The following is a 23,469-nucleotide window of genomic DNA, read 5'->3' on the forward strand; positions in this document are numbered from 1 at the left end:
TGATGATTTTTCTACTACTTCTGCTGTTTCTACACATCCTTTTTAAAACATGATTTCCAATAAGTTTAGAGCATACCAACACTGGCCTTTTTTTTAATGACTTAAACAGAAGTAAATTCCTCCTCATATTCAAAACTTGTTCTGTAAATCCAAATGCTTACAGGTCTTTTGCCACAGGATTTCACATAAAAAGTTCGAGTTGAGCTGCTCGTCTTCTGCGAATTCCACATATTCTTCAGTCAGAATACTCAAAACACATTCCCTTGTTCTGTTGGTCTGGACAATGTGGGTCATTGTTTTCCGTGTGTTCGTTTTTTATAACTAACAGTCTGCATGTACAACTTTGGTAACATTAAAACTGACTTCAACTGTACAAGCCAAATTGACCAGTTGACTGAATTTCAATAGTTTTCTATTTACTTACCATTTCAACATAGGCAAATTAACAGTCAGCTATACATTCTGATGTGAGCCATTTTATTACCAAATCATTTTTATGCTGATGATCTCATCAACTGAATTCCTGGGGTGGGGAAAAAGGAGTGAAAATAGACTGACACAGATACCTAGGTCACCTTAAATGACCTTTTTGAACATAAACATTCTTCTGGTTTAGGCATGTATCTGAAATTTTGGATTTTGAAACTAAAAACAAAATAATAATTACTAGGCCAGAGCACTTCTCGGTCATTTCTGTGCAAATTTGTTTGCTGATTTTCCAATTTTTCAACTGTAATATGGTAACCACTGCAGATGGCTTAGCATCCTCTTGATACCTAATAGATTTGAAGAGTTCAGTTTTATCACATGATAGGTGTACATATGCTTAGAGGCAACACAACTTTTGTTAGTGAATTCTTGCTAGTTTTAGTAGTTTTGCTTAGCAACCTTTTTTATTTTTAATATTCAAACTCCTTTTTAATATTCAAACTCCTTTTTAAAGACGGAATTTAGCACTGAATGCAAAGAAGTTCCAAAATGCAAAACCAAAGATGCCTTGTGTTAAAATGTGATCATGTCTGGAGTTGAATTTTATTCTTGTTTTAGAGGGAAAAGGGCAGCCTAAACAATCCAGCCAGAAGAACTGTGCTCTCAGTTGTCCAAAAAGAACACCATACTTCCTCTCAGAATGAGATCAAGTGTGAAAACCTCCAGTGCAGAAGCTAAACTTCTCAGGAAAGTTCTTGTAGGAAAACTCAGTGAGTAGAAATTAGCATTTACAATGTCGACATCAATGCAAATAAATGAAACACATGGAAAAATCACAGGTACGTTACCATGCTTGCTGTTATCAGTGCCCATCAGCATGACAGTTAAAACTACTAAAGAGGGAGCAAAAAGCTAATAGACACAGTCATCAAGAAATACATGGCATGCAGGTAGTGACAAATGACCTATTCTTTCTTAGCAATTATAACCCTTTACAGTAACATGACCAAAGAAGATCCCACCGACTGGAAGAGGGGAAACATAACCCACTTTTTTAAAAATGGAAAAAAAGGAGACCAGGGAACTACAGGCCAGTCTCACCTCTATGCCCAGCAAGGTCATGGAGAAGATCCTCCTGAAAACCACAGTAAGGCAAACGGAAAATAAGGAAGTGATTGGTGACAGCCAACATGGCTTTGCTAAAGGAAGATCATGCCTGACAAATCTGGTGGCCTTCTACGATGGGGTTATAGCATTGGTGGATAAGGGAAGAGCAACTGACTTCATCTGCCTGGACTTGTGCAAAGCATGTGCCACTTTCCTGCATGATATCCTTGTCACTAAATTGGAGAGACGTAGATTTAATGGATGGACTGCTCAGTAGGTAAGGAATTGGCTGGATTGTCGCATTCAAAGAGTCACAGTCAATGTCCAGGTGGAGATCAGCAATAAGTGGTGTTCCTCAGGGATCAGTATTGGGACCAGCACTGCTTAACGTCTTTGACAGTGACATGGACAGTGGGATTGAGTGCACCCTCAGCAAGTTTGCTGATGACACCAAGCTGTGTGGTGCGGTCAACACAGTGGATGGAAGGGATGCCTTCCAGAGGGACCTGGACAGGCTTCAGAGGTGGGCCTGGGAGAACCTCATGAGGTTCAACAAGGTCCAGTGCAGGGTCATGCATCCGGGTTGGCGCAATCCCAAGCACAAATACAGGCTGGGTGGAAAATGGATTGTGAGCAGCCCTGAGGAGAAGGACCTGGGGATGTTGGTTGATGAGAAGCTCAATGTGAACTGGTTTAGAGCCCAGAAATCCAACTGTACCCTAAGCTGCATCAAAAGCAGCGTGGCCAGCAGGTTGAAGGAGGTGATTCTTCTTCTTTGCTCTGCTCTCGTGAGAACCCACCTCAAGTGCTGTGTTCAGCTCAAGAAGGACATGGACCTGTTAGAACATGTCCAGAGGAAGGCCACGAAGATGATCAAAGCGCTGGGGCACCTCTCCTATGAAGGCAGGCTGAGGGAATTAGGATTGTTCAGCCTGGAAAAGAGAAGGCCCCAGGGAGATCTTAGAGTGGCCTTCTAGTACCTAAAGGGGGCCTACAGGAAAGCTGGAAAGGGATTCTTTGTCGAGGAGTGCAGTAACAGGGCGAGTGGGAATGCCTTTAAACTAAACAACAGTAGACTTAGATTAGACATAAGGAAGAAATTCTTTACTCAGAGGGTGGTGAGACACTGGAACAGGTTGTACAGAGAAGTTGTCAAAGTTCCATCCATAGAATTGTTTAATGACAAGCTGGATGGAGCTTGGAGAAATCTGGTCTAGTGGAAGGTGTCCCTGCCCATGGCAGGGGAGTTCGAACTAGATGAGTTCCTTAAGGTTCCTTCCAACCCAAAGCATTCTATGATTCTATGATTCTATTTAAGAGTTTTAAGAGTGGCTATCACTGCCTTAGTTATAACCACTCTTAGTTATCCTATTTTTACTGTTAAAACAGCTTATCCTTTAATTCTAATGCTTTAAGGTTAAGGCATATTACACCAATGGGCAAACCTATTTTCATTTCAACCTACAGTAGTCAACAAAATTACAATAAAGTCAGCTTCTTCTTCCTTTCTTCCTCTTCTGGTGTTATGCAGTACTAAGATTCAGCAATAAATTAGGTGAAGTATCATTTGCCAGTCAAAAAAATGTTTACTACAAGCCTAGTAAACAGAAATTGTCCGAAGTTTATAATCTGCACTACAGTGGGCATACACATGGCACTGCTTTAAAACTCCATAAAACATTTTTTTTTTTCAGGTTGCTAAAGACCTGTGACTTGTCTGGATCATTTATGAAAAAGCAGCTCATCTCATGGCAATAAACTGAAAATATTGGACAGGACGTACACAGTGCTGTCATCTCTTCTGAGTTTTTAACTTTTTGACAAACTTAATTTAGATAAGCCCCTTCATAAGCACAGGCAAGACAACTGTGAAAACAGTTCACGAAATATATTAGCTTACTGAAGACTTAGATTTTACATATGCTGGTCAGTTGTCAGGGATATCCACTGGTGTAAATAACACAATTTTACTAAGGAATTTTCCTGAACAGGAGAAACACTGCATGTCAGTTCCCTGGAAAAATTAAAAAAAAATCCTTGAAAGGATTATTTTGATTATTTGTTAACGGACCATTGGACAGATTACAGCTCTTGCTCTCGATTCTAAATGACAGATTTCAGGTTGAATTTATCCAAACAAGCTACAGTATCATGCCCAGAAAGAAGCGTCATTTTGATGGTGTTTATAAAAAGGAGAAAAACAACCATGTAAAGGAACTGCTGGCATACGCAAGCACAGTGAATCATTAATCTTTTTCATATTGCAGATGTCATGAATAACTTTCTTCAAAAAATAAAACAGTATGCTATCCCTTTTATTGTATTAATAAATCAGCAGCAGACAATAACTGTCTTAATGGCAAAAATGTCCTCCAGCCACCATCACACAACAGCTATTAGAATAATATTTGCTTTGTTTTCTTTATTTGATGCTAGTTCTCAAGTGTGAGTGTAGTGTACTCCCTATAACAACTGACACTGTCAATCCTCAGGCTTCTGTCATCCCATGTGTTACTGCTAGCAGAAATACTTTATGCTACCAGTCACATCAGAAGTTTTAACTGGTGAAGCTCCACTTAATGAAAAAAGCAAGTAGTTCAACAAGTAGCTTAAGGACTCTCTCCACAGACAAATGCTGTTCGTGCTAGATAAGATGCTTAGTTCTCCTAACAGCAAAACGGGGCATACTCCAGCATACCTCACAAACCTTTTTATGGACTACTATCAAGTAAACTCTAAGCAAAGCTTATAAGTATCACTTACTAATCCTGCTTATCACTTGCTTTACAAACCAGAACACACAACAACTGGAAACAACCCCAGAATCCTACTGCAAATAGTTGCTGCTGAACTTCTATAGGGAGGCCTAGCAAGATGCCATGGGCTCCATGTTTGGTTTTATTACAGACTTCCCACAAGATGCTAGTCAAGAGAGTTACATCTGAGTTTACAGAGACCAACACCAGCTACAGCACTTCTTGTTCTGATTCATCTTGCTTCAGAACATGTACTGGATTTTTCAGAGTTTTAAGAACTCTAATCTGTAACTGAGGGTCACAGGCCCTCAGAATACTAACTTCTGAGAAAGGGTAAAGCCAAGCACATGTAACATCGTGCTTCTGTTCATTGAAGCAAACCTAGATCAGCAAGTATCTCCTGTATTTTATCCACAAATCTATCCACTACTCAACTGATGATGCCTGAAATTAGTATAAGAGGTTCTCTTACAAAGAATAGTGAATACCTTAATGAGCAAACATTTATAGGACACATCCAGTACCACTGTACAGAAATGATTAAAAATAGAAGGTTCATCCTGGGTGCATGTAAAGACAGGTGTTAGACACACACACCTTCACAGCCTGCTGTACAGAAGGCGAGTAATGACTTGCTCTTCCTTTGTGATCTCCCTCTGGCTGGGCTTGCATTTTATGCGCTTGCAGAACAGAATGATGCTTCCTAAACAACCTATGACCTACTGACCAAATTCATGTCAGATCTGGCACAGAAGAGCACCTGTGGCACTGTATGCAGCCAGCACATATGCTTTGGAGGGGGAAACCTATGCTCAAAAGAACGACCTTAGTGAACACATTCTGGAGTTGCAGCCTAGTAACAAGCTCCTTTCAATATCATATTACTACAGATACAGATATTCATCCATCATTTTGTCCAAAGAACCAGATGCCTCTCACACACCTACTGGACAGGTTTTCTTTTGTGGGTAGACATAGTTGAATTTGGCACCTCAGATAAAATACACCTGTGATGATGCAATTTTTAAACCCCACAGAACAAGCATCTCAAACAAGCAATGATTCTTGAGGATCAGAAAAAAAAAACAACCCACACACCTAAGCTTACACACTGAAACCCAATGTTAAAGAAGAAATAGCAAGAAAACATGAAACGACTGCATGTCTGTAAAAAGACATAACTAAGATTATTCCAAATGTATATTAACTACAAAAGGTGATGTCACATATAAAAACATTCAAATCAAAATTTCAGCTAAATATTGTCAACTGTCTTGAGTTATTCAGACTCAAAAAACTTAGTTTCTCAAAGGCAAATCTCTGAAAGATAATGAAAACACACAAAGTGAAAGGATCCATCTTAATATGGATAAAATAAAAAGTGCACAGTGAAACAGACAGAAATCCATGTAACACCATATTCCTCTGACTCTCTTGGTCTGGGTTAGGTCTCTCTCCCCAGCTACTTCATTCTCCTGATGGCGATCTGCAGTCTGTTTCCAACAGTTTAAATGGGAAAGTGACTCCAATAAGTTCTCTTCAGAGGCAGATCTCTCTCTACTGGCTTCAGTTACTGAAAAGTCTCAAGTTTCCCTGCTTATCTCATTCACGCTGATAAACTACAGAGAAATCATCCAACTTGGCAAATTAAGTAGTCTCTCAGGTACCAGAAGCAGTCCTATCTGCCAAACTATTTGAAAGAAATGAAGCGTGAACGCTTGTTTATGAGTCCTTTTTTTGGAAAATAAAGATAATATATAATCACTTGACAGGAATAATCTTCGACAAGTTATTAAGTGTTTAAAATCCACTGGTGAAACTGATGCCATAGAAATATTTTTAAGTGGCAAAAATCAGTCCAGTGGTCAAAATTTAAGAAAGAGAATAAAAGCCTTCTGAGAAGGAAAGACATAAAATGTATTGATGAAAATTCTTTACACAAAGGAGATTGCTCTGTCTCTGTTCAAGTGGTTAGAAGGAACTGAAAGGGAAAGGAGTACCCAGCCTTACAAATGCAGGCAAACACATGCTTTTGGCAGTGTTTGGCTGCACCCATCTGCATACTGGGGAAAAAGGGTTCTTGCTAAGGTGCTTGTGCAGAGGTATAGCATTGATCTATCTCAGTAATCCTGTAGATGAGGGATCATTGTTCTTTCTCTGAGGTTTTCCATGTTCACGGTAGATGACTCCAAGGGGCACAATCTAGCTGAAGTTATCCAGAGACAGGATCAATGTTTGTAGCTGAAAAGATGATGTGGGACTGCACTACTCAATGCTTGAAGGCTTCAGTGATCACATAGTACTAAATGTGATCTGAGCTACAAGTGACAGAAATACAGATTTTTGGAAAGGAATCATCCTTCACTATGCTGCTGAGATCATTACACTAAAGGTAAGAACAGCAATGCCTCCTAACAGCTCCAGCTGCTCCCTGACACAAGTTGAAAACCACATGCAGCTGAGACCACTCTCCATGAAACATCTTTCCTACAGAAATTGCTACAAGCAGTTTTCCTTGCTTATGTCTGATAGCAAAAGAAAGCTTCTGTTCTGGGGGTCTTCAGAAGAAAACTGGTAGGTTAATAATGCTGACCCAGATGAAATTTGGAAGCTTGCTCAAAACAAATATTTGGGATGATCTTTCAGGGATTTTTATGCCTTTTGTTAGGACAAAAGTGTAAAGTAACTGGGCTTGAATTTCACTGCTATTCTGACACAAGTGATAGCTGCTATAAAGGCTGTCTTCCTGAAGAGTTGCCACAGCTATCGGTTTTAAAGGTTGACTTGCAACATTGGACCACTCCCTGAGGGCAAAGTATAGGATCATAGAATGGCTTGAGCTGGAAGGGACCTTAAGGACTATTTAGTTCCACCTCCCCTACCATGGACAGGGATGCCACCCCACTAGATCACGTTGCCCAGGGCCCCATCCAACCTGGTCCTGAACACCTCCAGAGATGAGGCATCTACAACTTCTATAGGATTGCCTCACCATCCTCTGAATGAAGAATTTCCTCCTAACATCCAATCTAAACCTCTTCTCTTTTAGTTTAAAATAATTCCCCCTTGTCCTATCATTATCTATCCAAGTAAAAAGTTTCTCTCTACACCTTTTTTTTCATAAACCCACTTTAAGTACTGAAAGAGCCCCTTTTCAGTACTTAAAGGGACTTGACTTAGTACTTTATTGAGCTGCCAGTAATCTCTGATGTCAGACCTAAGCCTGACAGATTCTGGAGGCAGAGAAAGACTCACTGCCGTGAACACAAGTTGTTCAGCTCTTACATTACTACAAATAAAATGGAGTAGCAAAATTCTGTGCTTCTTCTTTCGTTTAGGCCTCTATCACAGACCACATAAATCAGTGCAACAGAAAGGACTGCTTGCAACTGATCACTCTGTAGACACAGTCCTTGAAGAATGTTGACAACAACAAGGATGAAAAGTAGTACTTGATGAAAAATGTACTCTCAATTTTTTCAGGATACCTGCTGGATTTGCACTCTGTCACTACACTCTTCTTCCAAAATGAACTCACTGCTAACAAGAAAATTAATGGGTCCCAGGATGATGCCAAATACATAAAAAGACAACTAATACGGGGTTTCTTCTGGTTCCTCTTAGGGTTGCAGGCTTAAAATCCATGAGAACTTGTTGATATGTATGTGGTGGTCCCCTAAACAAAGGGAAAAAATAGGTATGGATACCTGAAAGCATATCAAACCTTAACCTGTGAAATATGGCAGGAAACCTAAAGTTTTAGGTAGTGGACTACAGAATGGCTAAAATAAAAAAAAAAAAAAAAAAAAAAAGGAAGGAATAATAAAAAAAAAAAAGATAAAATCAAAAGATAAAAAGACATAGGCAACAGATGAAAAGATAGAAAGCTGTTAAGATGTGAGAAGAGCTATGAGTTAATCTGTAGGTTGGGTCAGCCTCCATCTCCATTAAAGTATGTGAAGCAATGAGGCATGAAATCGCAACAATGTTATGGGAAGAGCAAAGTCATCTGTGATTGCAAGTCTTTGGGTATATGCATCCTTTCAATCTAAGCACGCCTTTGGATAAGCACTCAGAAGTGTAAATCTCCAATCTTTTTTAACAGAAATTTGAAAAGTGGGATGGAATTGGCTTGATATTTCTCAGTTTGTCACTGAGAAAATAGCAAGAAGATTGTTGTACTGCTTTTGTCAAACAAACCTGTAGCCTTGCAAGAAAAGTGACAAAAAGATTATTTCTAGCTTTGAGGAGTTACAGAATATCAAAACAAGTTATTTTTGTCACTAAAGAACAGTGATTTGACATTTCAGGTTGATGTTTACTGAAGTGGACTTCTTTTGAAAGCATCTTGATAAAACAGTTTCAAAGTTCTAACAAAGGGTCCTAAATCAGCTTAAATGGGCACGGAAACCAACTTCATAGATTCCATACTCAAAGAATTTGGTTACTCTGTGTAACTCATTACTGTGAAATCAGTTTGCAAACCCATGATATACCAAGATTCTAAAAAAAACTTAATGTGCAACTTGATTTACTAAAATACATTACATGACACAGACACCTTCCAGTATCCTTACCTCTTGGCCTGAAAGGTAGTATGCTGCTAGAAGACCACCAATGAAGCGAATATTGACTTCAAATACAGACACTTCAGAATTCTGAAACACAAAGAAAATGTAAGTAATTAACCAACTCTCTAATCAAAGAAAAAAGGCAAACAGGATGTGAGGAGACTGTCTCAGGTTGTGCCAGGGGAGGTTCAGTTTGGACATTAGGAAGAATTTCTTCATGGAGAGGGTGGTCAAGCACCGGAATAGGCTGCCCAGGGAAGTGATGAAGTGCCCATACCTGGAGTATTTAAGACATGTATGGACATGGCACTAAGGGCACAGTTTAGTGACAGGACTCGGTAGGGCAGGTTGATGGTTGGACTCAATGATCTTGCAGGTTTTTTCCAACCTAGATGATTCTATTATTCTATATGCTAAACCAATATACATGTAAGGGTTTGTACTGTTTCAATATGTTAAATCATACCAAAATTCCTGTAAATGCCTTCATGACACAATGCTAATTCCAGCTCTAGCATCAACTGATTTTTAAAAATCAAATTAGTTTTTCTCCTACTCTCTGATCATATTATCACTACAGAGTACAATTTTAGTTGCTTGGGGACGGTGAGAGAGAAAGCAACATTTACATTTAGTACATTTCCATAATGCAGCACCTTTTCTCTTATGTTTAAACATAACTTTGAATCTCCTGGTTTACAGGACAAAGTAGAAGAATAATTAGAGAATTCCTGTAACATGTTTTCTTAACATGAACTACCAATGTGCAAATTCAGAGCTTCATTTTAAGATACTCTCCATCAAGGAACAGCCTTTATGTATTCAATGGTGTAACAACAAGAGCTTCTCAGTGGTTTTGCAGCTGAAGAGAAACCACTTTACTGCCTCCCTCTACATTAATATATTTGGGTTAAATTCACTGGTACATTTTGACTCATGTAACCCAATCTGAAAAACTAAGAGGAATTACCTAGTTTTATTGTCTTTCTGCCTCCCTCTGAGCCCCACTCACTCCTTTGCTTGCTTAATCCCATGTCTTTCATAAACTTTTATTCATTCAACCCATTAGACACACATGTTGTTTTATCAAAACACATTGAAATAAAACAAGCTTTAATTTATCCAGAAAATCACTATCACACAAGTTTTCCCACCAGTGAGTACACCAGTGACATGATATAAACCTGTATATCCTTCCTTTAACACTACTTCTATGGAAACTATAGCTGTATCATGCATTTTGCATGTATACAAAATATGTATATTTTTCACACATTATCTCCAAGAGATTATATAAATAAAGATTTCCTCTAACAGTTCTGATGATTAGAAGTCTGAAGTTTGAAATACTCACAAAAATAGGTTTTTAGTAAAAGATGTATTTTAATTCAGATACAGATGACACAAGAAAAATACCAACAATGCAGTGTATGATTCTAATTAATACCTATTAAAGTCATGAATCACACAAGGAACAGTACAGTGTATAGTGAAACCAGTCACTTGTATTTCCCAGTAAAAGAATTCAAGAGGAACTCTTTTTTTTTTTTTTTTTTAGATCTTTAACCACATAAGGAAATCACTCAAGTCTTGCATATACAAGACAACTTGTTAACCTTCAGAAATGTTTTCTGATACAAAGGAAGCTGTAATTTAACCTCAGTGAGTCATGCAAATTTATTTCACCCAAATCCTAGACTAACTCTGCAAATTTCTATAGAGATTTCCTCACAACAGACAAAAGCTGTGGTAGTAATTTATTCCACCTTCCATAATGGCACCATTATGTCTGCACCATCTCTGACACATTTAGGGTCTTCAGTTTTATACTGAATAATTATTTGGCACTAACTAAAAAAAGGCAGAAAGTAGAATTTCTTTCATGTTTGCCAGACAGGAAATGTATGAAACAAAACAAACAAACAAAATTGCCAACAAACCCTTTCTGAAATGTAGGATTTAATATAAGAATAATAATAAACATCTGCTCATTTCTGACTGTATACCAATGTTTCATTTTGTCTGGGGAGAAATTCTCCTTCACAACTCAGTTATTTCAAGCTATTATGAGCAGTAAACTCTTATTTTCCTGCAATCATTTCTTCTGTAGAAGCCTTGTAGTTTCCCACTGATCACCTTCCTTTTCTTCCATTATCCACTTTTTGTACTTTGAAAATATTATATGTATATATCTTTAATTACAATTGGAGAGTTAATGGTGTTCTTTATTTAATATTAAGCTAGAAACAGAACACTTCACTTAAGTTTGCATATCAACTTCTAATACTTTTAATCACAAGTTTTTTAAACTCTAGCTGAAAGACTTCTCCCCCTCCATCAGAACACCATGAAGGGGACCAGAGAAATATTAAGATGGGTAAGTTCTACTCACCACGCTGAAATCAAGATTTTTGTCAATCCACTCTTGTCCTTCTCTGAATTCATCATGAAGCCCCATGATATAAAGAGTATCCAGTGCATCTACTATGGTAGCACCCATTTGTGAGTTTCCTAAACACAAAAATAAAGATTTCTATTACAACTGATTATTTCATCACTTTTCCTGAACATCACAGGCATGAGAAAATATCCCAAGCAGTTGCAAAGCAAAGTTACTAGAAGATGACAATATAACAAATAGTCCAACTGAGCAAGGAATAAGCAGCTACAAAAGAGGAGTGTATCCCTTTCAAAGCTTAAGTTCTCTGACATAGTTTGGAATCTGGGGAGAAAAAATGACTAAAGACATAAAAAAAAAAAACTTACCTGCTTTCATAACCTTAACATGAGCAACTCCCCTTTGTAACAATTAAGGGACAGAAAGAAATTCAGATTCAAAAAACTATTAGGAATTCTAGGGCAGAAGTGTTTAAAAACAAACCCACAAAAACAAGATAAAACAATTGGTAAACGAGATAAAACAATCCATGCACTGATGCATTGCATTTCCCAACATTTACTACTGAGCATGTCCCTAAGAGCCACATCCAACCTTTCCTTAAATGTCCCCAGGGATGGTTTCTCCACCACCTCCCTGGGCAACCCGTTCCAATGCCTGACTGCTTCTGAGAAGAAATTTCTCCTAATTTCCAATCTGAACCTCCTCTGGCACAACTTGGGATTATTCCCTCTTGTCCTGTTGCTAGTTACCTGTGAGAAGAGGCTGACCCCCAGCTTCCCACACCTTCCTTTCAGGCAGCTTTAGCGAGCCATAAGGTCGCCCCTGAGCCTCCTCTTCCCCAGACTAAACAACCCCAGGTCCCTTAGCCGCTCCTCACAGGACTTGTGTTCCAGGCCCTTCACCAGCTTCATAGCCCTTCTCTGGACATGCTCCAGGGCCTCAATGTCCTTCTTCTACTGAGGGGCCCAAAACAGAACACAGTACTCAAGGTGCAGCCTCACCAGAGCTGAGTACAAGGGGACAACCACCTCCCGGTCCTGCTGGCCACACTGTTCCTGATACAAGCCAGGATGCCATTGGCCTTCTTGGCCACCTGGGCACACTGCCGGCTCACGTTTGGGCGAGCATCAACTAGCACCCCAGATCCTTTTCCACTGCACTGCTTTCAAGGCACTCTGCCCCAAGACTGTAGAGCTGCATGGTGTTGTTGTGGCCAAAGTGCAGGACCTGGCACTTAGCCATGCTGAACCTCATCCCACTGGCCTCTGCCCATTGATCCAACCTGTCCAGGTCCCCCTGCAGAGCCTTCCTATCCTCTTGCAAAAAGACGACAAACAACACAGGACAAACTGTAACCTTTTAAAGCCACCCCAACTCACTTACTAGGCAGAGGTCTTTCTTTATGGAGGAATGCAAGATAATTAGATATGCATGGGATTATTTATTTTTCACGGAGTGTATAAAACTTCCTAGACAGTAACAAAATAGCCAAATGTCATTGTTCATACCAGTATTCTATGAAGGGTACAATAACTATATGATTAACAATCTTATGACAGTGGTCCATTAAAAAGTTAACCCAATTTTATTTTGTTAATGTGCTTTTCATCCATAATTTAATTTCTACAGGGCAGTGTTGCTGCTTGCTTGTTTCTATTCATTTATTCCTGCATTTCATGTATTTAGGGATTATTTATTTATTTATTTTACCTCATGCATTACAATAACTCAATTGAGTCATCACCTCCATAGTAGTTCTTTTAAACACCTATGACTGATACTTGCATGCACATTTAATTCCATTTGCAGGAATTTCATTCTCTAAATAACGAAAATTAAACACAACAGTCTTGATCACAAAATAATTGCCAACTAATTTCTTCAAAAATAGATGTGTAACTATTTTAATGAATTTGAATGAACCAGATATGGAAAGCAGTGGTGCATTAAGAATATTCATGTATAGATAAGGATATACTACCTTTCTTAAGATTAATTAGTAGACATATGCTTTGACAAGTTGGCTACCAGGAACACCTATAACTCTCAGGAGTGAAATTAATTCAGTACAGTGCGTACATACTGCACAGCTTAACACCTCCAGCTAAGTTCTGGATTCCACTGCTTGCAATAGGGTTTGCTTTGAGCAGAACAACAGCATGCACTTAACTTTGTACCTTTTCGTAAGCCTAATATGACCAGTTATCTAATTTTTCACTTCACAAACACACCAATCAGACCATAACACAAGGACTGATTTCAGTATTACCTGACAAAGTATTTCTGATATAAAGTTAGAATGTGTTACACCGCTATGGCACTCAAAGTAATTTCTGTACTGTTACTTAAACCACAATGAAAACAGTTTTCAAATACACACGGTGTTTGAGTGAATAGGGATACAATGACAACCTGTTTCACACAAGACCCTCTAGCACTGTTGGCAGTCACAAAAACACACACAGTCCAACAGAACAAAGCAAGCTTCTCAGCATTTTTCCCCCAAGAGTCAATTAAAGGGGTAGGTTCATACCTGGAGCATCTTCTGAGCCACTCTCCAACAGCTTTTTCAGGCTCTCTCTTGTGCTACCTGTTTGATTCTCTCTCTCCTCTTTTATGTCTATCCTTCCTAGACCCACAAACATCCAGCAAAACATTACTGATAAAAGCCACTGTTGCTCATACATGCCACTTCCTTGAGCAGTGACAGGTACCTGTTTCTGAGATGCAGATCAATATGGTTGTAGCTTTTGGGTTACAAATGACAGCTCAATCATTTCTTAAAATGGTCTCTTAAGAACAGCATTTACATCCCAACACATAAAAATAGATTCATTTCTCTTCTTATAAGTAGGCTGTTATTTCACCTCTATTTGGTTTATTTTTCCTTTTTCTTCTTACATATAGCATATTCTTACATAACTAATCCTAACTCCTCACCAGCACATCATTCCTGAGGAAGACTAAGAAGAGCACTCTTTGGTTGTTAAACCTTTTGAGCTGAACACAATTCCAAAAGTCAAGAGATGACAGAAGACATGTTGCAAGAGATTCTCTACCCAGTCTTCTCCTGTTTAAGTGTCAATCAGGCAGCACAAAGCAAGCTAATTCCACTCTTGTGCACCCCTTTCATCAAGAGGCAGGAGTCCAAAACATGAAGCTCATTCCCAGAAATCTTGTATCTACAAGAACAGAGGGTACATCTGGGCATAAAGACATATCCTTTGACAAGGTGGCCACCAGGCATCCATGTAACTCTCAGAAAATTAATTCAGTGCAGTGTGTAAGTACTGTAAGGTTTAACACCTTCAGCTCAGTGCCCAATTCCATTACAGAGAATAACAATCTTAACATAACAGCTTGGCCACCCTATGTTGCAAGATAGGTTCAACTTAAAACTATTGCTACGGTGGGTGAGAGATTCAAATTAATGAATTGCTTTCAGCTTCTCTCTCTTGGAGGACTCCAGATGTCTCTGTGTAGGAGATGTCATTCTTAACTTGATCCAAAATACAGAAAGCTTCTGCTGAATTCATAGAATCATAGCGATGTGGTTCATAACCTAATCAGAATAGGCAATGATGCTGTTATAGCTATCTTCTTCCATATTAAAATGCATTGCTGTACCAGTAAGGCAACAGCTGAAATCTGAAGCAGGAAGAGTTCAAAGATCACTGGTCTGTACTAGGGTCTCACACAGTGCTATAGGGAAAATAGACTAAAACGGATAGACAGCTATAATTCCCCACTCCTGATGCTGATTCAAACCATTCAGCATGAACTCTCAAAAGTAAGTCATTTTCCATTCATAACACAGTATGGGTTTTTTGTTCGTTTGTTTGTTTTTAAAATTTCATAGCCATGACAAGATTCATAAATTTTGCCTTAAAGGACAAGAGGGTAGTCATGGACTTAAATTGCGCGTGTTATTTGAAAAGTAATACAGCACACTATAAACAAAGAGATAACAGTTAAGAGGAGTATAGCATGCCTACTACCACTTTAACCAATATGATGCGTTATTGCTCCTGATACATAGAGAGCAGATGTCTCATTGTGGTTAAAAAAGCTATAAAACAATTAAATCATAATAGAACATAACACTTTCCCTAGCTGAAGGCACTCCTCCCAGGGTCCACCTCTGTTCAATACAAAGGCTCATTGGTCATGTTGCATAAGGTAATAACTGATTCCAAAAGGGCTCAGTTTTACAAATGTCAGATTAGGAAGTTTCCTCTTCATATAATTACAGTTCTAGTTGATTGAACTCCAAATTTAATGAAGTTTGCCTAATGAATGCAATACTCGTTCTTCTAAATAAAACAGAACATCCATCATGAGCTAATGGAAGGAACTGAGCAGCAAAATAGCTCAACTATTAACAAAATTATGCACACTCATTAAGCAAGAATATTATTTGAAAGGATTGCAAAATAGTAAGTCAGGTTTATATTTAGATAGACTTCAGTTTCCTGAGATTAGACAAATAATTCCTTGGTCTGATAGCACATTAATCCAGAGTCTGAAATACCTAGCAAATGATATGACTATCTGTAAGCAGCAGGGCCATTAAGAGAAAATTGGTCTTCCACTTCTTTCCTCTAAAATTCTTTCAATATGCTGAAGTGCTAGGTGAAGAACTGCTTTACTTGCACTTTTTAAAGTCTCACAAGAGACTATCAAAGTATTTAGAAAAAAAAATCTTGTCGTGTGTTCCATGACAAAAGAAATATGAAGACAATAAGTAGCCCATTTTCATTCTACCATAAGGTTAAGTGTAGAGATTTATAAAGTTTCATACTAGCTACAGAACTGCTTAGTGTATTTATTATGCAGAAGCTGAAAAGACTGTGAGCACTGAGGTACTAGAAAAACCGAACAAGCTGTTCTGATGAATTATGATCACAGAAGACCTCAAAATTTGAGACATTGCCACATTATATAAATAAGGAACAAAATGATAAATCTTTTGACAGCAAAACTTCAGTAATGCACTCTGAGTTGAAAAGTAATCATCAAGAAGGTACTTCACAGATACTTTGATTATTTGACCTGTCTTCCACATCTATTCTTTACTTAAACACATATATACCACACACAAATCTTGTTACTGGAAAACATTTTTGTGAGGGCTTTTATTAGCCTGAATTGAGGGCTGAGCAGCTATACTGGGTCTGGCTGGGATGGAATAAGTTTATTTCATAGCAGCCACATGGTGCTGTGTTTTGTATTTGTGACTGAAACAGAGTTGATACCACAACCAGAGTTCTGGCTACTGCTGCGCAGTCTTTGCAGAGTATTGAGGCTTTATGGTTTTTCCCATTCCGCCTCTGCCAGTCGGTAAGCCAGATATGGGCAAGAAGATGGGATGAACACAAATGGGACAGCTGACACAAGCTGACCCAATGGACAGTCCATACTGTATAACATCATGCTTAGCAAAAAAAACTAAGTGCAAAGGAGGGAGGAAGAGGCAGACAGACATTCCTTTGTCTTCATTTATCAAACAATTTTTATCTTGTCCCAAGGGCTTTCTCGCTTTTGGTCTTCCTATTCTCTCCCCAGTTCCACTAGGTGAAATGGGAAGTGAGCAAGTGGCCATGTGGTACTGAGCTGCAAGAGGTGATGAGACTCAAGAAAAAACAAAGCTGTAATTTGTATGGCCAACAGATTTCAAGTAACTAGAACTATAGAAAGTATTTTTTCTTTCTTTCCCCTTTACTGTCTGCTGTGCTCTAACACATGAATATTACAACACACTTCACATCTATCCAAAGACCTTTTAAAGAAGCTCCCTGTCAGAGTTTTTACATGACAAAAAAGTCTGCACCAAGTACTAAAGAAAGGCAGGGTGGACCCACACCATGGCACTGCTAAAACAGTTCTGATTAGGCAGACCACAGATGCCACAAATTTAAGGAAACACAGTGTATTCAAATGGATCTCTCATTATCAAAGTGCACTCTAGGTCAAAGCAGGGCTGCAACAACCAACTCAAGGAAACCAGCCTAAAAGTTCAACAAGGCCAAGTGCCGGGTCCTCCACATGGGGCGCAATAACCCTAAGCAGAGCTACAGGCTGGGAGAGGAATGGTTGGAGAGCTGCCAGGCAGAGAAGGACCTGGGAGTGATGGTGGATAGTCGGCTGAATATGAGCCAGCAGTGTGCTCAGGTGGCCAAGAAGGCCAATGGCATCCTGGCTTGTATCAGAAACAGTGTGACCAGCAGGGCTAGGGAGGTGATCATCCCCCTGTACTCAGTTCTGGCGAGGCCGCACCTCGAGTACTGTGTTCAGTTTTGGGCCCCTCGCTACAAGAAGGACATCGAGGTGCTTGAGCGGGTGCAGAGAAGGGTGACAAAGCTGGTGAGGGGCCTGGAGAACAAGTCCTACGAGGAGCGGCTGAGGGAGCTGGGCTTGTTCAGCCTGGAGAAGAGGAGGCTCAGGGGCGACCTTATCGCTCTTTATAGGTACCTCAAGGGAGGCTGTAGCGAGGTGGGGGTTGGCCTGTTCTCCCACGTGCCTGGTGACAGGACGAGGGGGAATGGGCTTAAGTTGAGCCAGGGGAGTTTTAGGTTAGATGTTAGGAAGAACTTCTTCACTGAAAGGGTTGTGAGGCATTGGAACAGGCTGCCCAGGGAAGTGGTGGAGTCACCATCCCTGGAAGTCTTCAAAAGACGTTTAGATGTAGAGCTTAGGGAAATGGTTTAGTGGGGACTGTTAGCGTTAGGTCAGAGGTTGGACTCGATGATCTTGAGGTCTCTTCCAACCTAGAAATTCTGTGATTCTGTGAAAAGGAAAGACAACCACAAGGCCACTCCTTCTCCAATGAAAGTCATATACAACAGGCCTAACTGGCACCTGTAACCATTCTCACCCTTCAATCTTATGCAATGACTGAAAAAGAAATACTTTATCAAGTAGAAAAGGCAGCACATGAAAGACCCAAAAGTGGAATGCTCGTTAGTTCCTTTAAAATAAAGATAGGTTTTTAATACTTCCTAAACCAGTGACAAAAATATAAAGGAATCTATTAGAGATTCTTCTTCTTACTTACATGGTCAATCTACAGATAACACCACCAACCATAAAAGTTAAAGAAAGTGTTAAGATTGCTTGAAGAAAAACAAGTACCTAGGATGTTATTGAAGACAATTGCCTTATATCCTCATTGTAGCCTTCCAGTACCTAAAGGGGGCCTACAAGAAAGCAGGAGAGGGACTCTTCATCAGGGAGTATGGTGACAGGACTAGGAATAATGGCTTTAAACTTAAAAAGGGCAGATTTAAATTAGATATCCAGAAGAAATTCTTTACTCTGAGGGTGGTGAGGCACCAGAACAGTTTGCTCAGAGAAGCTGTGGATGCCCCTTTCATGGAAGTAGAGGAATTAGATGATCTTTAAGGTCCTTTTAAACCCAAAGCATTCTGTGACTCTATATCATAAAATAAAATGGATAAAACTTTAAGATTCTAACAAACCTTTTGTGGCAGAAACAGTATTTGTCACAGTGACCAAGTCCCAGTTCTCATTTATTTCATGGCCCTGGACAGACATCATCTGCTGGAAGAAGAACCTACTTCTACTGGTGCAGAACATCTTTGATTACTGGCGTGTTTCACCAGGGGAATCAATCTGCAGAAAGAATCTAAGAGGAGCACAGTCTTGAGAGGATAGTTCAAAGTTAAAATTCCGCTCAAGTGGGTGATCTGGACTTCAGCACGGTACAGCACTACAGCCACACTATCCCAATGTCTGGAATGTGCTCCAGCTCAGAGCGGATCCTCCCTATCCTGCTGCAGTGATTCCAGAAACAAAAGGGGAAATCTCGAACCTCCTCAAGGAAACCCTCCCTGGCACGCTTTGAATCTAAAAGATTATCATTGTTATTTTTCACACAGGAAGGTATATTAATCCCCAGCATGGGAGTGAAAATGCTTCCTTGATAAACTCAACCTGATACTAAACAGAGTTATTACAGTCTTAAAAAAAACATTCTCATTATCAGTAGTCTTGCCTGGCCAGTTTGAGAGGGGCTAAAACATGCAGACTGGGCAAGACTATACAGATCTAGGGAAAGTATAGCAATTTCTATCTAAAAAGATTCAAAGAATCTAATTTAAACTGCAGCAACAGGATTTCTTAATGTGATAGACAATTACAGACCTGGCAGAAAAATATACAACATGAAAATTAAAAGCAAACAATTATCAAACCAGTCGTCTTTATCTTTAATGAGGCTCTGGCAATAAAGCTGCCACTACTGGAGCATACCACTTGTAAAATATCTTAATGACTCACAATGAACAAGATAATGTTTAAGAAAATGAATTAAACTTTTGAACAGAATTTAATTCCACCGTGAAAACAAGTGCCTCAGAATTAGTCAATGAAACAATACATTTCATACAAAACTGCAACGTATGATTTCAGCTCAGCCTTAAAATGCACTGAATAAGCCTTTAAGTATCCATGGAGAAGCCAATTGTGTTTAAAATTTTAGACTAATTAAAAAAGCAGAACAAAACACTAAGCTTGTTGATTGCTTAGTTCTGTTAATTTGCTGATAATAGACAGCATGAAAAGGAGTCCCTAATCTTTTCTACCAGACACTTAAAGTATTTTAGCATATAAACAACATTAAATAATTGATTATAATGCTTTGCTTTATTTTATAAATGAGGAAGTAATAGGAATGAAGCATTGAAGTGTATGCTAAGTCTTTGTTCTTCGAATCTATAGAAAAGGGAACCTACAGGTGGATACTATCAATTAAACTGCTGTTTAAATAGCGACGTCCTAAAGACTCAAATTTAAAATCTTTGCCTAAGAATTTATATTACAGTAAACCTGTCTCTTCAGTGAACTTCACCTGATTGCTTTGCTTTGCTCTCCAAATAAATCCTCCTTGGTCCTTCAGCTTAATTCAAAATTCATACAAGTGCTAAATGCAGTCCCTCTAGTACAAAGCCTGAATATACACATAACTAATTTTAATAGGGCTTGGCATATAAGTATCAGACTGTTTTGATTTGCTCTATCATCAAGTTTCTCTATCATCTTTGCTTTTTTTTTTTATTTGTATTTTTTAAGCATAAGCAGAAAACTGAATTACTGTAGACAGAAGGAGGAATTAATGGATTGTGTGTAGCCTATAAGTAAGACTAACACTGGAAATACGATCTAAGTTAGTATAAGGATGAAACCTAGTGATAAACAAAAGGCTTCAGTGTGAGAAGGAAAAGATGAGAATGAGCTATGGAGTAAGAAAGCAACAAGGGAGAGGAGATGGCATTAAATTGAGTACAAAGGAGGAACATGAGAGGATGGAAGTGTGTCAGAGAAGAGGCAGAATGACAGACGAGAAGTGAAGGCGATGGCAATGAGCTACACATATGAAAAAAATAAATAAAAATACACATCTGGAGCAGCTTTATTTTGAGAAATCAGGAAATGAAATTCTAAAGGGAAGAGTATCTGTGAACAATGGCTCAGAAGTTTGCAGAATCTAAATGCAGGCAGTGGACAGTTAAAACCAGCAGCGAACATGGTAAAACTTATATCTGACAGTAAATAAGAGAGCCAAGTATTATCTGGACTCAGGAATGGTTGTGTGAACTGCATTCCTGCACCTCACATACAAAGTGAGCTAACTACTGACCTTTCAAGATTGTAAAGATACAAGTTCTTACAGATAATTGTAAACAAAACTTCTTTACCAGCTATGCAGTAGGAAAAGCATCACAAAAGACACTCCTCTAAGTTATGATGTCACATAAACTTTTCCATCTTCAGATAAACAAAAATACGGGCCACTTCTACACGCTTTGGTCCAAACCACCTCATAAACTCTCTCTAAACTGAAGGAGAACTAATTTCAGTTGGATAGCCATGTAACTTCATCAGAATGGTGCAAACCTTGAATGAATAATCTCTGACTGAAGACAAAGTATATGAGGCACAGTCACAATGCTGCACTCACATGGTTGAGCAGTTTCTGAATTACAGCTGCCTCACAGCAGGCTTCAGATGACAGCAAAGCATACTTGCATCTGCCTCCAATTCTGTATGCATGCTCACGCTGCTGTCCTTACGTATTTAAAGTTCAAGTATACTAATCCTTATTTAGTTGTCACGCCTGTTTACTTAATATTGAAACACCATCCAAAATACACATTCTTAATTTCTTTTCCATATTGCACGTTCTGTTCATAATTCCAAATGATAGGAAACGAGTTAAAATTCAGGAATAGCAGTCCTGCAATCTAAATAATTACCAAACCAAAACAAATGGAAGCCCAAAGATTCCCAATGGGAAACATATTTTTTGTTCCGCAGAGCAAATAATCTGGTTTATATGAGAAAAGCAGGATATGATGGTACTAGAGATCATAAAAATTCTCCACATGATCTTGAACCTTGAATTCTAATGATTTAATTTATTCCTTACTATTTGATGTAGATGTGAACCTCACTCTTCTATAAAGCAGGTTACAGAAATAAGATGTGCTTGTCTAATCTCACTTTGCATTTGCATTTAATTATATATTTTTTAAAGGCAGAGTTTTCAATCTTCTGAGTAACAACATAACATTTAGCACCATCAGTTCAGAAACACATAAAAAAAAAAAAAGCTATTGAGATGACTGAATCTAAATAGGAAGTACATGAGTTAATACACACTGGGCATGAAGCATTCCATGGGAATACTGTAGTATTAAAAGGAAGAACAGAAGACAACAGCTTCTTACGGTGAAATATCCTCATATGCATAGGCACACATGACAATTTGACAAAACAGTAGTAATGTTTAAAAAATGTTCTTAGCCAACTACAGCTGTTTTTATGGCACCAGCACTGTAAGCAATTAAGAGCGAATGAACAGAGAAATTGCATCCTTCTTGCACTCATTTGCAAGTTTTAGAGAAATTAGAGCCATATTCTGAATAAAACACCACCTCTACTGCAGTGAAGCAAAGTAATGTTTACAAAATACTACTTGCCCAATTAGCAGCATCAGCAGAAATTTAAATTAGATGAACTGAGGAAGAGTCAAGAGTTATTGTAGAGGGAAGTTATATGTTAGCAACAACGTTAAGTCTAAGAAGTCAACCAACTAGAGAATAGATTTGGAAGATATGTGAGAACAACTATTAAAGATTCTTAAGAAAAAACTGTCACAGGATAAGAGAAAATTATTCTCTCACAAATGGATAATGATTTAAAAGATAGTAAAGTACAAATAAACAATTACTGTGAAGGGAAATCACCAGTGAGGTTGTACAGAGATGAATGCTTGGATACATGCTATTGCACATATTAATAAATCATTTGATCTAGTGGGTGACATCCCTGCCCATGGCAGGGTGGGTGTGGAACTGATGATCTTTACGGTCCCTTCCAACCTGAGCCGTTCTACATGATTCTATGATTTGGAAATGGTGTACACTCTGGATGTGGATACTGAAAGGAATGCTAACACAAAGAAGCCATCCTATATTGACATTCTAGACTCCATAAGCTGTCTGAAAAACGCAAAGTACAATTAAAAAAGGAACAGTGAACAATCAGAACAAAAAGTTGCTGATTTCCCTCTCAACAGGAAAATTTGAAAACATTAGAGTAAAGAGACAGCAACGTATAGGGAGTAAAAACACCTGTGTATGAGAAATGGCTTAGACCAATAATCTCCATAGAAGACAGACACACAACTGAGGCTATGTACAGTTCTACAAACTCATGAAAGGCAAGGAAAAGATTCATTATGGATGTTTTCTTCAGGTTCTGCTTCAACACCAAAATTTGTTACCTGATACAGTGTGCAGACAGTTCAAAACCAAAAAAAGTTCAAAAGTTCAAAGCTGTGGAACCACTTGTAACGACACATTGTGGGTGCTCTTAAGTTTGCATAAACTCAAAAACAGATCCAACAAAATAATGGAAAAATAAACTAAAGGTTATTAAGTAAAACTTGTTGCCTCTGAGCCCAGAATCAGTAACACCACATAAAATTCCATAAGCCCGGACAGTACTCTGAGAAACAGCCAATAACCACGTGCTTTTCAAGTTCTTACGTTTTGTCCATAAGCACCTACTGTTTTCAGTTTTTGGTGGAAGAGTAATTATCGTGTTTGACCTTTCATCCAACCTGAGGAAACTTTTCTCGCATTATCAGAACACTCTCCTCATTCCAGATTAGGCCAGTAAT

The 23,469-nt window shown here is 38.6% G+C and overlaps 1 protein-coding gene across 1 annotated transcript in view; it reads right to left on the minus strand.

The window, feature by feature from the left end:
• MAN1A2 (mannosidase alpha class 1A member 2) overlaps window positions 1-23,469 on the minus strand; it is a 135,221-nt gene that overhangs the window by 55,568 nt on the left and 56,184 nt on the right. Inside the window, exons 4-5 of the mRNA XM_082783363.1 lie at window positions 11,256-11,374; window positions 8,870-8,950 (exon numbers count right to left, since the gene is read on the minus strand). Coding sequence (XP_082639489.1) covers window positions 8,870-8,950; window positions 11,256-11,374 — 200 coding nt within the window. The remainder of the gene's footprint in view (window positions 1-8,869; window positions 8,951-11,255; window positions 11,375-23,469) is intronic.

Source organism: Aythya marila (assembly GCF_965140915.1).
Source record: "Aythya marila genome assembly, chromosome: 1".
Lineage (NCBI taxonomy): Eukaryota > Metazoa > Chordata > Aves > Anseriformes > Anatidae > Aythya > Aythya marila.